The sequence below is a fragment of the Trifolium pratense genome, linkage group LG3 (assembly GCF_020283565.1).
Source record: "Trifolium pratense cultivar HEN17-A07 linkage group LG3, ARS_RC_1.1, whole genome shotgun sequence".
NCBI lineage: Eukaryota > Viridiplantae > Streptophyta > Magnoliopsida > Fabales > Fabaceae > Trifolium > Trifolium pratense.
In genome coordinates this window covers 33740301-33757831 of record NC_060061.1, presented here as the reverse complement: position 1 = coordinate 33757831, position 17531 = coordinate 33740301, and the positions used below count along the sequence as shown (strand labels likewise).

The window sequence follows — 17531 nt, the reverse complement described above, 5'->3', positions numbered from 1 at the left end:
ACTTCAGAATCTCCTTTTTCTTCCCCTTCTTTTAGCTTAAACATGTCAACATGTACTTCCTTATGTTGGGCTTTGTTGGCATCTTCACCACTTTGGTTGCTTCTTTCTTTTAATACTCTTGCTGCATAACAAAAAAAAAAATATGTAAGAAAATTTAATTAACCAAATAAAAAAAAAAATGGAGTATAGTATTTTGAATCTAATGTTGTAATATTTTTTAAATATAGATATTTGAAGCAAAAGTACCTCTAACTTGAATATGAATTGAGAAGAAGCAAATGAGAAAAATAATCACAAGAATGTGTTTGTTTTGTGTAGCAACCATCTTGAAATAATATTTAGACTTGTACTCTTTGATTTGCTCTTTTTTTCTTCTTATGAATATACCATATGTATATGCTAATTTAGGTCCTATATATATAAAGATATATTTTGGCACCTTCTGGCTACCTAAGTTAACTGTTTTGTATTATTGGTATATTGGGTATGTACATTTAATAACCATATGGTGATAAATTGTACATGGCCCTAATGGTCTATAAGGGTCAACATCATGTTTTGTCTAGTTTTGAAATCGATTGACATCTATATTTTTATGAAATGATAAACAAAAATTCATGATTAATTTACATATGAATTAATGTCAGCCTATAATGTATATCCTACGTGTATTTGAGCCATCTTATTTCCCTATCATCATTATTTGCTTCCAATTAATCAAATAACTTAATATAATATATGATTAATAATGTTCCCTAACTGTTTCATGCATGTATTTGTCAGTGATGATGTTTGTCCCTATATTCAACAAAGACTAAGGATTTTATCTTCTCAATCTGTTCAATTACTTGAGAGAAACTCTTCTTTAGGACTCTGTCAGTCTTAAAGATTAATATGAAGAGAAAAAATTAAACCATTATAATCCTTGTTTAGGACTCTTGTTTAGGAATTTTTATGTTCAATTTGTAGGGTGAGCTGTTTTGAGTAACTCAACCCTACAAAACCGACTTATAAGGAGAATATTGTATCTCTATTTATATACACTATACTCAGATCATCTCATATCCGACGTGAGACTTCTTAATCGCAGTTATAAAATTATAACTAGTAGTATTTTATTTAATAATTTCACCTTTTTTTTTTAAGCTCCATGAAATTGAAATTAGATTCAATAAATAAAATCAGTTGAAAATGTCGCTTATTTTGTGGTCACTAGACAATGACATCCACGATTCATGTCGATGTATATTGCCAAAACTTGAGAAAAAATGCATCAAATTTTGAGTTGGGGCCATTGGATATGTGCCTGAATGTGAAGACAAGGTAATACCTTCAAGCACTGCAACATAGGTGCGGGGCCATATGTCAGGCCTGTAACATGTTTACCCTGCCTCCTCTTGTCAATGTCTACATTTTCAACCTGAAAATATATAGAAACATTGTCATTCAAAGTTTAATCAAACACTCTCATCTCATCCAACCATTATTTGTTGTACATTTTCTTATGTATTAGATGTTTTCACAGAAGATAGGTTAAGAGAAATTAAATTGTGCATATAAACTAGTACATAGCTCACAATATTGATATTGTTAAACTAGTCATTTTTATTCGGTTTGAATATGAAATATGATCTTACCTGATTAGAACGGACGTGATTGATTGGTGGTGCTCCTCTTCAGTATGGTGGTGGGGAAAAGGGGGTTGTACTTGCAGACACTCTGATGCTCAACTGAGTTTATACCTGAAGTAAAAGGTTTTAAAGATAGAATGTTACCTAAAAATGGTTTATATGGTTCTCAGGGCAGATCAGGCCATAAATGTGAAGACGAATACGTCGTTCTCGCCAGTAATATTTGTCTGGATACCTGCTAAAACGTCATGATTGACTGTAAATGTCAATCATTTCGATGTCGGCTGTGATAGAAGGACTGACTTTTGTGACCGTTGATTAGGAGGGCACGACATCGGGCCAATGTCATATTGGGCCGAGCTCGAGGCGAAAGTGGGTCGAACTCACTATGAGTTGAACTTAGACCTAGTTTAGAACAAGATCTTACACTTACATATGTGTTTCATGTGGTACTTGTCACTTCAAATCGATGCATAAACGCTTTTACATAATGTTTTTAATTTTTTATAATAAACTGATATTTTAACAACTAGTATTCGGACTCGTGCAAAGTATGGGCAAAAATGAGGGTCATGTACAAACTAAAAAAAGTTATGTACAGTTATATTATACTATATACATATCATAAATTACTTTTATATACGTACTTATGCCACAAGTTATGTCCACATAAGACCCATAATAACTAAATAGTGTTATTGCTATCAATAGCCAACATATTTGTCCTAATTCACATGTCAACAATGTCCCTTGTGTTCTTGATTTTAATTGTACACTTTACATACATTGATACATTTGTCGTCTATCAACCAGCCTATACGGCAATGGCACATTTCAAAATAAAATTGAATCTTATACTACAAATATAGAGATTCAAATTCCTTAAAAATCACATTTCATTCTAATTAGTGTTCATTTAAATCATCAAATATTCACCTATAGTTGAAATTGTAGCCTGTATTTTCTTTCAATTCTTTCCAAGTTTATCGGTTATTTATGATCCAAAAGGCAAAAGTGATAACTCAATTGCTTTTGTTGGTTTTTTCCCCTGGAGTTAGCTAGATTGCACACATAAGAGATTTGATTAATTAATCATGGAAGCTAGGTGCAAAACTTTAATAGATGAAGGGGGAAAACCCGACACTGGTGATACTGAGATAATTTATAGATAAGACGAGACAAGTGGACTATGTTTAAGAATAGGACAATAGACAATTAATGTATGTGTGTATCACATGGGATGGGTGGTGATCACCAATTTGGTAGGCCTACTTTGTCACTTACAAATTGCCCTTGAACCCACATAATTTTAAAGGGCTAATAAAGTCTATGCTAATGTAGAAATGACCTAGATAATGAAGATTTAGCCACAATATATATATATATATATAGTAGATTTGGCAAAATCAAATGAACAAATTATTTGGATTAGGTGATAAGTGCTTGCTTATTCACTAGTACAATGTTTGTCCTAGTAAATGGAAATTCAACAACTAAATACAATGGAAAAGAGATTCAGATAAGGAGATTCTTTCGCTTTATTTATATATATTTTTTTTTAATTGAAGTGGAAGGATTATTGGGTTAGTTTAAAAAAGCGGTAGAGGTTGAGAGTTTTAAAAGCTTTAAAATAAATGAATTTTTGTACTATAATTTACTATACTTTGTGAATGACATCAATCACAAATTTCCTTGAAAAGGGAAATTGGGAGAATTTATGGAGTATCAAGTTAATATTGAGAAGTTTTTGAATTAGTTTCTAGACTAAAAGTGAATTTCTTTAAGGGCAAATTTATTGATTTTAATCTAGAGGAATTTTTCTTTGAATTGGCATCAAATTTTCATTCATGGTTTTGTGGGTTAAGTTCCTTTTCTTTTGTTGGGGGCTAATGGTGGGAGCCAATTCTAGAAGTACATCAACATGGAAACCAAATTTGAATTCTTTGAAAAAGAGATTACCTTGGTAGAAAGGTAGGTATTTTCCTATATAAGAAGGGTGATTTTAATTAATTTGATTAAGTAGCCTACCATTAGTGGCAGCCCTGAGAGTAGACGGGGTGGGTTACCGCCGAGGGTCCTATTTTTATGAGATACCAATTCTTTTATGTGTTTTAAATTGTATTCAATCGATTATTATGAATGAAGATGTCATGAGATTGTTTGAGTAAAAAAAGTTAAAAGGGGCATCATTTTATTACTTCATCCGGTGCACTCAAAGTTTTATTTTACTTTTTTTTTATAAGCACCAAGAAAAGTAATAAATGAAATCACTCAAATTCAAAGAAGATTTCCATGCAGTGGAGGTTTTGAGAGTAAGAAGATCAATTGAGTAAGTTGGGATAACTAGCCAGGTTAAGAAAAATGGAGATGCACAATAGAACCAAATTCAATTTCACTTTTTAGGATTTGGTGCAATTGCCGAATGTCATGCATCCAAAGTGTTTGAATATTTTCCTTTGGAATCAGTAGCTTCAGCCTGCTGCTATGTGTTGTGGTCTTTGCCAATCCAAATACATTATTATTCTAGTATTTGTTCTCCGTACAATGCACGGATGTTATTACTAGTGCGCACATACATATAAGCACTTCGTTAAAAATTTGGTGTCAAAATAAAGTTCGAATAAATATGGACAATTGGATTAATTGAAATAAGCAGATAAAAGGTTGCACATACTCAGTAGAAGAAGTGTAATAATAATGACTTATTCATCATTTCATGAATTATTTCATGGAAATTAAACTAGCTATACATGAACAAAATTATAGTATACAGTATACTAGTAGTAGTATCTCACAATGGAAACGTTCAGCATGAACAAATGCATTTCTTATTTATGCAGGTACCATGGAGTAAATTGTCTTTGTCCCTGCAATAATAGTCACATACGAGGCTGCTAAATATAAAACCAACGCATTGATCACCGGTGAACCATTCACTCTGTTTTTCACAAGCCTCATTTTGCACCACTGCTTCTTCTTAAATTTCCAGCAACAAAAATTTTAGTTCATGGTGGCTTCTAATATTCCACTTTTTTTTTTTTTTTTAGAATTACCTAAGATTCCATTTTGTTTATTAATTAAGTTTATATAATTATTCATATTTTTATTATTAATTTTCAAAAAAATTATTAAACATTTTTCAAAAAATCACATATAAATGTTGATGGTGGGTTGGGTCGAATTAATCCATTGAGTTACTCCTTTAAAAAGTGAGGTTTACTTTTGCCACTTTGCTGATTCTGGGATGCGTTTTACGAAATTACCAATATACTTCTGTCTGCTACTTAAGTAGCGGATTATATGTAAGAGGGTGTTTTTTTCTCAAAAAACTCATTTTTATAACGTCAGTTACTTAAATAGAGGATATTATAAATTTTTATAGCGTCAGTTACTTAAGTAGCAGACGTTATAAAAATGAGATTTTTGAGAAAAAAATAATCAACCAAAATTTTTATAACGTCCTCTACTTAAGTAGCGGATGTTATAAAAATGAGAAATTTTGAGGGAAAAACACTCTGCCAGGATCTTTATAACGTCCACTACTGAAGCAGCGGAAGGGTAAAATGGAAAACGCGTAGGACGCGCGAGTAACCGGTAGGGTGACAAAAGTAATTATCTTAAAAAGTATGGGCTAATGGGTCGGCCCATTTGACCCAACCCATTTTAAAAACTCTATGCTTATGAGTGAGTCTGAAAAATCATGGTTTTTATTTTTGAAAACATTATTTTTTAAAAATTTATTCTTTATTTAAAATAGTGGATATCGGGAAATGGTTTTTTACAAAAAAAAAACTTCATTGACGGTATAATTAAAAACAATCTTTAAACTGTAATCATATAAAAATCAAACTCTAAATTTAATTGTAGCTTTCATACATTGTATTTTCTAATAAACAAAATTATATATCAAAATACTTTTTTTTTTTATATTCATATATCAAAATACTTTAATTGAGATAAAAATGAAAAAAGATAGAAAATATAGACTTACCAGCAATTACGAGAATAATGAAGAAGAAGCACAAGCCAACAAATATTTTCATCTCCATTATTGGTCTTTTACTTTTGTCTCCTAAATATATTGTAACTTGTTATGTGATATTCCAATGGGGATAGGTGTTGATATTTGAAGTTGAAGAACTTAGAAGAGTATTTTAACCCTCAATCAACATGAAAAGTCACCATGAGTTGGATGTGACCCGGATGTGACCCCTTAGCCAATGTTTGAATATAGTACTTCAATACCACTTTGCAACGCACATTGGTCGTAACCTTTGAGAAGCTACAACATGCAGCTTTGAATTGGACGCAAGTTTGAAGTTCCATGATGCAAATTTTAAAAGACCCTACATCATTTAGAATTTAGTAACATTCGAAAAATATTGCTAAGCCTATGTTTGGTTTGGCGGCAGATGGCAAAAAACACACGTTAAGCAAGTTTAGACGTGATTTCATCTTACTATTTTGATGTTTGGGTTTATAGGGAAAAATTGATTCTAGGCTCCAAACTTGCGTTTAATAGAAGCAGGAATTACTAGCTTCTATGTTTGAGCAAATCGATTTTGCAAATTCAGTATCACCAAAAAGTGTATATTCCCCATTACCCCTTATACCCGTTTTAGCTTAAAACATTGTAATTAGAGAATTTTTTGTAATTAACCTCAATATAATTCAATATCATCACATTTTATTGTAATTAACCCCAATATATATTTTTATAAATTTTAAGCTAAATTATATTTTTGGTTTTTAAGTTAATTTTAAGTTTTACTTTAGTCTCTTTAATTATTATTTTTTATTTGGCCCCTTAAATTACAAACGCTAGATATATATAATTTGGTCCTTTAAATTATTTTTATTTCATTTTGGTCCCTTAAACTATGAATGTTCAATACTTTGGTCTCCAAAATTACGTTTGTAATTTAAGGAACTAAAATGAATAAAAAAAATTGAGGAACCAAAATAAAACTTAAAATTAACTTAAAAGACAAAATTGTAATTTAGCCCGATAATTTTATTTTCATATAAATAAAATTCCATTAATTAAATTAAATGACAAATTTTTTTATAAAAAAAGAAGAACATTATGATAGTTTCTATTTTACTTATTTTATTTTTTTGACAAATTCTTCTAGATTGCCAATTTTTTTTACTAACTACTGTATGTATAAAAAAAATTAACATAATATCGAGAGAAAAAATTACAGGATATATTATCTATGTGAAATATTTATTTAAGAGTATGCTTTTATTTAAATATTATATTTAACTAAGTAATTTTAGTAATTTTGTTTTATGTTTTACGAAAACACATATTAAAACCCAATTTGGTAATCATGCATCCAAAAGCAATTTTAATTCAAATCATCCAAACAACATCAAATATTGAGAATCACTTTTACATTAATATATCTAAACATAAATCATTATACTCAACTCATTTTTAACCAAAATCAATTCTGTCAAACTCAATTCTACCAAACTCAATTCTAGTCACCGCTAAACCAAACACACACTATATCTTTGTCAAATGTTACCTTGTAGTTTTGTAGCAATTAACAGTTTAAGTAGTAGATAAAGCCTATATAACTCAAATATTTTTTGCTACATATTTGAATATTATCAATAATAACATTTAAAAGATGTTACCAATTTATATTTTGTAACATTTTTAGAATCATCGGTAACATTTAAAAAATGTTTCTAATTTATACACATTTAAAAAAGTGGATTACATACAATTTTATAACTAATTCACTACTGCCATTGCCTATTGAAAGTCTATCCAACTCAATTTTGGACAACACAACAATTCATTATTTTGCACAAGTGGTGAAATTGTCCAATTTCATTTGCTTACATGATAAAAGATATAGTACAGTCAAAATAAAAAATAAAAAAAAGATATATAGTTTTCAAAAAATATAACTGAAAATTTATTGAAGGAGATGATTCAAATCTAGAAATCCTTAAAACTTAGTTTAAAGAGCAATTTCATAGTTTCTTTCATCGTGGCCTACATTAAAATATAGGAAATGTGAGGTAAAAAAAAATGTGACATGGGAGAGGGTGAGAAGTGAGAAAATTGTGTGGCTCGTTATGTTATTATTTGGTTTGGCTTTGAAGAGAAAGAGTCATCTTTAATGGAACCGGATTTCCTCCCGTCAATGTCCACCGCAGGAGGTCCGGTGGACAATTTAACCATTCATTTTCCACATAAAATAAAATATAAAATTACAATGAAAATAAAAGGCTAAGATGTAACTGGAGAGTATAATGTACGGGAGAAAACCCTCTCTCATCTCTAATTAGGGTGAGAAAACACTACGTGAGATTTCACCTAATGATTTTTTCATAAAAAGTATACACATATAATGCGTACAAATTTTAGTGTTGGGAGGTTTAATTTTATAGGGTCAATTGTGTATATTATAGGGACCAAAAACTTATTTATCCCTAAAAATAATTGGCCCATTGGTTCTTTCGTTCTTTTGTCCGCATCATCTTAGCAAATGTGCATCTTCTCCATTTTTCTTCTCTTGTGTTTTTTTCTCTTCTTGTTGGTGGATGCAAAGTTAAAATTTTAGGGCGTTCAAAGTGCAAAGTATAAAAAAGTATATGTTCAAATTTTTAAGTTTAGGGGGTTCAATTGAACCTCTCACTACAATGTAGCTTCATCCCTATGAATGAGCTTAATTCAGTTGATAGAAACATAGTATTTTATAAAATTATAGCCACGACTTAAAAAAAAAGTTCTCCCTAATCTTAAATAATATGTATATCATTTGGGTTGGTGCGGTAGTATTGACTTGGGTGGGAGTATGTCTCTTTGGTTCAAGGTAAATGGAGGGGAGGTGAGAGAATTTTTTCAATTAAACATGTTTGGTTCATTTATCAAAAAAAAAAAACATGTTTGATTCAATTTTTAGGAGGGGAGAGGAGGTGAGTCAAATCTCTCGTAAACTTAATTTTTGCTTCCCTCCAAATTGGGGGGATTTGGAGGGGAGGAGAGACAAGTTATGATATTACAATTTTAATTATTTTGACATATTTATCCTCATATTTATTTTAAAATACCAAAATTATTCTCACTTGTATTTTTTTTATGTTGCTAACTTCCTAATTTTGGATGGCTTCCTACATATATTATTTTTGTTATCTATATTCTTTTTAAGACATATTCCCATACATTTTTTCTTATAAAAATTTCCATACAGTTTTTTTTACGTCGATATTAAGATTTTGGACAAAACTTACATGTATTTTCATACATGCATTTCTTACTTTTCCACTCACAAAGAGGTGGTTATTTGTGTTTTTTCATTTTCAAAAAAATAAAAGAAAATTATTTTTTAATAAAAAAAACTACCTCTTTGTGAGAGGAAAAGTAAGAAATGCATGTATCGAAATGCATGTAAGTTTTGTCCTAATTTTCATTTTTTTTTTTCTTTGCTCTTTCTCATCCTTGACGTTAATACTCTTTTTTTAAATATTTTTTTGTTTTGTTTTAAACTTTATTTAGTTATATTGAGTTCCATAATACTCTTGCCTTTTCCTTTTTGTCTATTATATATATTAACAAATTAATTTAAATTTTTGTGTAGAATTTAATTTTATATATTATTTATTAAGTTGGATCAATCATTGAGATCAGAAAAGTTATTTTCAATAAGTAATTTGATTGTGAAGTTTTTGAGACCATTGAGTTTTTATATTTAATTATTTATAAAGCGAATAATTTTAAAACTATGAAACTCTTGTAATATTATAAGAATAAAAAAGTAATTTAGTTTTATCATCATTCCCCTCCCCTTCCCTCGTGAACCAAACACATTTGCATAAAAAATTCCTTCGGTCCCCTCCCTTCTCATATTTTGAACCAAACATATAAATAATTAAAAGATCTCTTAAGATTTCAAACAGATCTTTTAAGATTTCAAGTTCGATTCTCTGAATAAATTGGATCAAATGATACCTTAGATGAATTTTTTAACCGATGTATTACTTGGAAAAAAAGTGGAGAGGGAGTGCACTTTTGCAAGGACAAGTTATTAATTTGACTAAAAGTTGGCTCATAGATCTGGAAAGTGATTTATTGTGATTTAATAACTAGAGATGATGGAGTAGTCTAAGCCTTAGCATCCGTGAGCCTGCCTTTGCTTCAAAAGATGAAATTCCTATTTATGTGTAGGTATGCAGTAAGTTGTGATTAGGATCCTTCAATGAAGGTTGCCATGTGTCTCCTCCAGTCCTTATTATAAGAGGAATTTTATTTTTTAGGTTCATTATAAAATTAATGTATCCATACTATAATATTGTCCAGATATATTGGTTTTACAATAAATTTAAAAGTAAAACTCCTCTTATAATAAAGACTGAACGGAGTATGTTTTATATTTTTGTGTGATGACTTATCCAAAAAAGTTGTTTTTTTAACAGGTGCACATCTGCAAAATTAGATCACACATCAAAATGAAAACAACCATAATTAAGAATCTCACTAAAGAGACCCATTGGTTTAATTTAACGTGCATTTAATAGTTTGATGGTCTATCATTTTCCTACACACTAAACATAGACATAGTAATGTATAATCAATGACATTTTTTGTTAAATAAAAAAAATTGCATAGAGTTTAAATTCTTTTGGTATACATAGTGTTTAGTTGGGAACACAAATGCATTTTAAAATAACATTTTTTTTTTAGTGATTTTAAAATAACATTTTATTAATATAAAAATATGACATGACATAATATAATTGGTCCCTAACTAAATTTTAAGATAATAAAATGTTTACCGGTCATTTTTTGTTAAAAAATATATGTGTACTCCTTCCGGCCTTAATTATAAGCAAATTTACAATTTTTAGATTTATTGGATAACTAATGTATAAGTGATCTAAAAAGTATAAATTTGCTTATAATTAAGACCAGAATGTGTATCCACTATTTAAATTTAAATTGGTGAAAATTGCGCTAGGAGAGTCACCACAAATGAGAATATCCGATAATTTTTTTTTTTTGTTTTTATCACCAGTATCTGGTCCACTAAATCTTCTAAACTGGTCTAAGAGTTAGTTTTGACATCAGGTGATTTCAGTCTCTCCGAATTGTAATTGTGAGAATCAAACTGTGGTCGTTCCTGTCCCTCGTCAAAGTAACGAAACAGTAAAAAAAGGAATGCTAGTAGTAAATTGAAAGAAGATGAATGAAATCAAGTGCAATAAAATCTCCACATTTATTAGTGTAGCCCTAAAAAGGAGCATTAATAATTAATCACTTTTTTTAATTAGCAATTTAGCATAAATGAGTTAGTAATTAATTATTACCTAATTGAGAAATGCAGGCTATGTGAAGTTGACTAGTATTCTTTTATGACATGCCGTTTACTATGCGTCTTTCTCCGCAACTTACATTTCTTCGATCACTGAATCTGGACGTTACAGAACCACCTTTCAAACTCCACTTTAAATCCCAAAACTAAACCCCAAATTCAGTTTCAACCCAAACAAACTTTTCAATCTTCTTCTTCTTCTTCGTTCTTCAATTTCTCGTCAACTCACACTCCTTCACATCAACGCGTTCCTCTAAACACTCTGCATCGTTTAGTTCTTTCGCGTGTTACAGGTTTGTTTATCCGATTCGTGAAACTTTTCTGTTAATTCGTTTGTTTTTGTGTATAATATGCTAGATTTGTGTGAATTAGGGATTTGTATTGTTTCTTAAGTCTTAATTGTGTAGTCTTTGATTAGGGATCGTGGATCTGAGTTTAGGATTGTGTTTACTTTTTGGTCAAGTTATTTCTTCTTCTTTTGGAATAATTGTAACTTCGTGATTTCGGTTAATTTGAAGTTCAAATCTGCTGTTATTTATTTTGTATAATTGAAAGGAGTAATGGATCTGATGAGAATTGTTAATTGTGCTATTATGATTTCATTTTGCTGGATATCGGTATTTATTGATTAGATTTTGGTTGTAATTAATTGCAGTTAATTTCAATGTCGATGTTCGGATCAAAAGAGTTAAGGATTATCTGTTAAGATTTTGATACTCAGTGTATCTAACTTTATCATGTGCGGAGAATATAAGGATGAATCCGCCCTAGCTCTACTGCAGTTGTTAAACATCTGAGTGGAGATGAGTAAGAGTGGAAAATATGACATATTTCGTGTATGTTTGGAATCGAGTTGAGTTTAATAAAATCACAGTGAAACCATGATTTTGTTGAATCTCCAAAGTATAGCTTTTTCCAAAATCGTCCAATGTTGGTTTCGTCAAACTCCCGGTCAATCCAAACATCCACTTGATATAAATCAATGTGATCTAATTGGTTATGGTAGTTATTTCCCACTCCCTTGACAATTAAGGGGGAAAAATGATCTGTAGTTTTAGATAATTGTTTTTTAAAAAATAAAAATAAATCGTCTGATGAGTGCGAATAAGGATTTCATATTTATAGTAATATTTGTGCTTCTTTTGATTATTTATTTTCCATACAGATAAAACTGTGCACGCATTTAAACTTGTGCTGCAGACCAGTGAGAAATCCTGTTTGTATATTGGAAGCTATAGTTCAATATGTCATCTGCAAGCAAGGGTGATAGGAAGGCTTCCCTTGATGCAGCATCATGGTTGTTTAACGTAGTTACGTCTGTGGCAATAATCCTTGTGAATAAAGCCCTGATGGCCACATATGGTTTTAGTTTTGGTAAGGCCTTGTCTGTCACAACTTTCCCCATTTTCGTACCTTCTTTTGAATCATTGGTTGGTTATTCATTTAATTTAAAAATGTCGGTTTTTTATCCATGTATTGTTTGGATATAAACTACTAATTGTGTGCTTTCCTTTTTGGTAAGATACATGCATGTACACAAAATGAGGTTTTTATTGTAATATACTTGATGTTTCATGTGTATATTATTCGGTCAGATTTTGCAATTTTTAATAGCTTGGCTTGGATTACTCTTGAGGTACTGATTCTGCTGTGCATACTCTCTAGTGATCTGATGGACTAGAAATTTGATATGCATAGTGGTGTAGAAAATATCCTATAAAGTATGGTATATGATAAAGTGGTTGGTGGAAAACTACTATATAGACTTTCAATAGTATACTCCTCAATTTAATTTCATTCTCTCTATACAAATGATACCACTACTTTTAAAATGTGTTGCCGATTGTACTCTATCTGGATGTTATTGGTGGTGCTTGGTATCAACTATTAGCTTTTCCAGGGATTTGAAAAATGCATCCATTATTTTTTTATAGTTGTTGAATACAACAGGGAAAATTAGCATCAACTATGATTGTAACTCCTAAGCAATAAGCAATACTATATTTTAGTAAAAAAGAGTTTTATAAAGAATATCTGACAAGAAGGTGTGCAAAGATTACATGCCAATGTTGTACTGTTCACACAAACTATTTGGATTTGTGATGTTTCAATCCAAAAATCCGAGCAAAATATGCAAAAAAAAAAACCAAACCAAAACGTTTGTTGTGAAATCCGAGATAGGCATTTAGAGTTTCCACTAGGTTAGCTGTTTTAATCAACTTGTGGGTGGGTTGGATTTTGACTTTGCCTGCAGAAGTAATATTGTTTAATTTATATGTCCCACAGCCTCTGCAGTTTTAAAATACTGAGAATAGTATGGGATGATCAGTTAAAAATCTCTTCTATAACTACCCAACCAAAGAATACTGTGGTTTATGGTTTCTTCTAATGTTGACCTGTAATGCTACGAATTGCTTCTGAACCACAGTGCTAGATTCCTGACATATAATGTTATTATGCAGCCACAACTTTAACTGGAATGCATTTTGCGACAACAACTTTGTTGACGGTCATTCTTAAATCACTGGGATATATCCAGACTTCTCATCTTCCAAAATCTGATATCATCAAATTTGTGTTGTTTGCAAATTGCTCCATTGTTGGCATGAATGTGAGTTTAATGTGGAACTCTGTTGGTTTTTATCAGGTAAAATTTGGGCTTTTGGTTTAGTATCAAATTTTAAACTTTGTGCGAAAAGATAAGCATTTATAATTAATTCTTCCCTTTGAAATGAAATTGTCAGATTGCTAAGCTGACTATGATTCCAGTATCTTGCCTCCTGGAAGTTGTCTTGGACAATGTGCGATATTCAAGGGACACAAAGCTTAGTATTATCTTGGTTTTGGCTGGTGTTGCGGTCTGTACAGTCACCGATGTCAGTGTCAATGCAAAGGGTTTCATAGCTGCTGTGATAGCAGTTTGTAGCACAGCTCTGCAGCAGTATGTAAGTAACACACTGGCACTATATCAAACCTGAATCTTAGTTGGGAGATAGAAACTGATTAATTTAGTCCATAAAAAAAATAGAAACTGATTAATTTGATTTACATCTCCAAGGCTGTTCAAGATTAGTATATAAATATTCATTCTAGGTTCATGATGCTTGTAAGAATTAATCATTCATTTAGAAAATAATCATCTTGTTATAGATTTAAAAATGATAAACTGGGAAGCCTGCAACAAATTTTCCTTGTTTTTCTGCATTTTAATCATAACCGGTCTTTGATAAATGTTTATTATATTTCTAAGTTCTAACTCTTCCTCTTTTGTTCGGGTTTCTCATGATCTAGGTTTCGTTGGACTGATATTTTATGTTACATTTGTGCAGTATGTACATTATCTTCAGAGGAAATATTCTATTGGATCATTTAACTTGTTGGGCCACACTGCACCAGCACAGGCAGCAAGCTTACTTCTAGTAGGCCCCTTTATGGATTATTGGTTGACAAACAAACGGGTTGATGCATATGACTATGGTTTGACATCCGTTGTAAGTTTCTCTATCAACTATTTTTTTATTTTATTTTCAGTTATGGAGGGAGATAATAAGAGACTTGTGAAGTTTATTTATACCTGGTTTAGACTTGTATATTAAAATAACTTGTAAACTTAGGGACTAGTCCTGTATGGCGTGTGCTTGCGTGGAAAAATTCCTATGTGATACAAAATTTCACTTACATAGCTTATTATTTAACTTGGTGTGCAATTTAATTCCTAAATTCAGTGTCGGGTTGCTAAATAATATTGAGGAAAGATCCATAGGTTTGCTATGGCCTACTTTAAGCTTAGCTGATTCACACTACTTCACAGCCAACTCGTTTTTAAATTTGTAAGTCGTGTAAGCATTGCTTGCAGCCTAAAATTATAAATGGCACTTCAAATTCAAATCTCCAAATTTGCTGGTTGACTAGTAAAAGAGTCTGTAAATAGCATTTGAAGTAGAAGGTGTTGTAACAGATCCAATTAACTTCCATTCATGCACATCAAAAAAAAAAAATTATCTAGAAATGTGAAACTGCCTTTTAAGTCTTTTTGCAGAGGTGGAGCTTCATTTTTCACAAATGTATTCTTTAGTATCTTCTTCCAAAATGTTTAGAGTAAAGAAAGTAGTCCTGATAAGTGGACATAATTATTTATGTATTTTATATAAACTTGCACTTCTTGGGACCAATCTAGCCTCATTTAAATACCTAATGTTAAGTACTTCACATTTTTATATGACCAATCTAGCCTAAAAAAAATTGTATTTTATGAGCATTATTTTATGACCAATCTTGACTTTTATCTCTACACTAGTGTCATGCATAGCTCTTATTTAATTCTCAAACGCTCTGTATACTTGACAATTTGTACTAATGATAACTAGTTACTCATAATATATACTAAATTTGTGTGGGCCAGTCCCTGGCATTCCTTAGAGAACCATATCTGGTTCTAGTAATAATCCTCTAATCTCTATCATTTTGGACTTGGGTCCTATCCTTGGCCATAGGATAAACACTGTCATTTTTTAGAAACACAATTTATTCTTTGTAGAGACAAACTGTTTACTGTGCATGGACTTATACTCTGCAATCTGCACGTTTTTGCTTGTTTCTTACTCTCTGAAAATGACACTGACATTCACCTTAGGAAAAAAGAGAGATGATCCAAATATGCATACTAGTACACTTTCATGTCAACTTTAAAATTTGTATACAGTGTATACCTTCTGTCATCAAAACAACCATGATTACTGTTTTGACTACATGTTCATTATTATTAAACTGATCTGCTCCTGGTGTCTGCAGTTGTTCATCATTCTGTCTTGCACCATTGCAGTAGGGACAAATCTCAGCCAGTTCATCTGCATTGGTAGGTTTACGGCTGTATCATTCCAAGTCCTTGGCCATATGAAGACTATTCTAGTCCTATTCATGGGATTCATTTTCTTTGGAAAAGAGGGCCTCAATCTACATGTTGTTCTAGGCATGACAATTGCAATAGCAGGAATGGTTTGGTACGGTAATGCTTCTTCTAAGCCAGGGGGAAAAGAGCGTCGTAGCTTTTCCATTCCTACCACTAAGACACAAGATTATGCTGCACTACCGGTGTCCTCTGAATCAGTTGAGAAGGTATAAAAAATATTAAGGCTCACAAGAAAGGAAGTGATTAAACTTTTGGTGAAGTGCATAGGAAAATCATGCGCCCTTTTGGCGAGCGATTCATTTTCTTTATACCTTAGAGGGAATTCCCAATTATTTATAGATCATATTGACATATCTCTGCCTTTGTGTTAAAGAATTGTTTGGGAGGGAGGGAGGATGACAACTCTTTTTTTAGAAGAGGGATCTGAATTATGTTCCAATTTTTTTTATAATAGAAAATGCTACTGTTATTGTTACTTTTTATAGTAAAGAATTATTGCATTTTTGTCTTCATGGCTGGCACTTGTCAACTTTTTTCTTCTGATGACTGACTGCATTGTTCTGGTTTCAAATGTAGGAATCTTTGCTGGTAAGTGACCAATAATTACTATAGTGTAAAATAAGTAGTGGTGGTTAGAGTCCTCCTTAGAATAGAAAGAATTGTTTTTCTCTCCCCAAAAAACTCTAACCAATGGCCTTTAGGTAAAAATTTATTACAAGAATTATAACATTAAATGTTATCAAAATAGTAAAAATTGTAATTTCTTGTATATAATTTTTATGTATTAATTTTTTAATCAAAAAGAGTACCAGTTAAGAGATAATAAAAATGCAACTTAACTATCTATAACTCAATTGACAATGTTTATATTACTAGACTGAATGTGTTTAGTCGGGTTCGAATCTGGTTGGCACAGTATGTCAATTTCAGTACTATTGTCACTTTGTTTACAAATAAAATAAAATGTAAACTAAGTTTTCATGAAGATTGCTGTGCTGAAACAGGCTACCCCATGACAACAAAGAGAGTCCAGTCTTACAGGGGATAAGCAAATAGGATGTGGGCTATACTGCTCAAGCCATTGGCAATGAATGTGGACCTAGTTTCATCCTATCGGATTTCTTTAGGTATGTGAAATTTTAGAATGAGATATGCACCCACTCCAAAAATGGAAAAACTAGTCCAGTGAATAATTATGAACTAACTATTCATCTCACCCGGTGGGAAATGTGGGAAATTTTATCAATATTTACTTAAATTTCTTTAGTTTATTTTTTGTTTTGTTTTCATCATAGTATCCGGCTCACTAGACTGTCCAATCTAGTTCGACGGTCAGTTTTGACATCAAATGTTTTTTCCCCTCTTTCGATCGTAGTTGCGGGGATCGAAGTTTAGCGTCAATCACCACTGAACCAATTAACTATTGATTAAATTTATTTAGTTTAATTAGACATGAGATACAATATCATTTTTATCGGATAAATTAATTTTCTAAATTTTTATAAATTATTTTTTATAAATGTTTGTATTTAGATACTTTTAACTTATTTTCATACTAATTTAAATGATATTTAAAATAATTTTTTCTTAAATATTTGGTTTAGCTTAATATTTTTTATATATGGACGAAATACGGTTATTTAAACCAAAATGTGT

The 17531-nt window shown here is 31.0% G+C and overlaps 1 protein-coding gene and 2 long non-coding RNA genes across 8 annotated transcripts; 1 reads left to right on the top strand and 2 right to left on the bottom strand.

The window, feature by feature from the left end:
- Positions 1-29: 29 nt before the first annotated feature.
- Positions 30-750, bottom strand: LOC123916788. Its single transcript, XR_006812261.1, has 2 exons — positions 247-750; positions 30-121 (listed from the first exon to the last, which is right to left on the bottom strand). It is a non-coding gene; the product is annotated as an uncharacterized LOC123916788 (long non-coding RNA).
- Positions 751-4315: 3565 nt separating this feature from the next.
- Positions 4316-5770, bottom strand: LOC123916522. Its single transcript, XR_006812196.1, has 2 exons — positions 5623-5770; positions 4316-4607 (listed from the first exon to the last, which is right to left on the bottom strand). It is a non-coding gene; the product is annotated as an uncharacterized LOC123916522 (long non-coding RNA).
- A 5211-nt stretch (positions 5771-10981) lies between these two features.
- LOC123915758 (UDP-rhamnose/UDP-galactose transporter 6-like) lies at positions 10982-17128 on the top strand. 6 transcript variants are annotated; one of them, XM_045966987.1, is made up of 8 exons: positions 10982-11259; positions 11622-11653; positions 12132-12340; positions 13429-13613; positions 13711-13911; positions 14296-14457; positions 15758-16081; positions 16452-16493. In XM_045966987.1, exons 3-8 carry the CDS (start codon positions 12211-12213, stop codon positions 16476-16478), a joined length of 1029 nt encoding a protein of 342 aa, XP_045822943.1. In that variant the 5' UTR covers positions 10982-11259; positions 11622-11653; positions 12132-12210; the 3' UTR covers positions 16479-16493. The 6 variants fall into 6 exon arrangements, with proteins under 6 accessions (XP_045822943.1, XP_045822942.1, XP_045822944.1 ...); XM_045966986.1 differs by having other exon boundaries at positions 11622-11773; XM_045966989.1 differs by lacking the exon at positions 11622-11653 and adding an exon at positions 16880-16906 and having other exon boundaries at positions 10983-11259; positions 16452-16463.
- Positions 17129-17531: the final 403 nt, after the last annotated feature.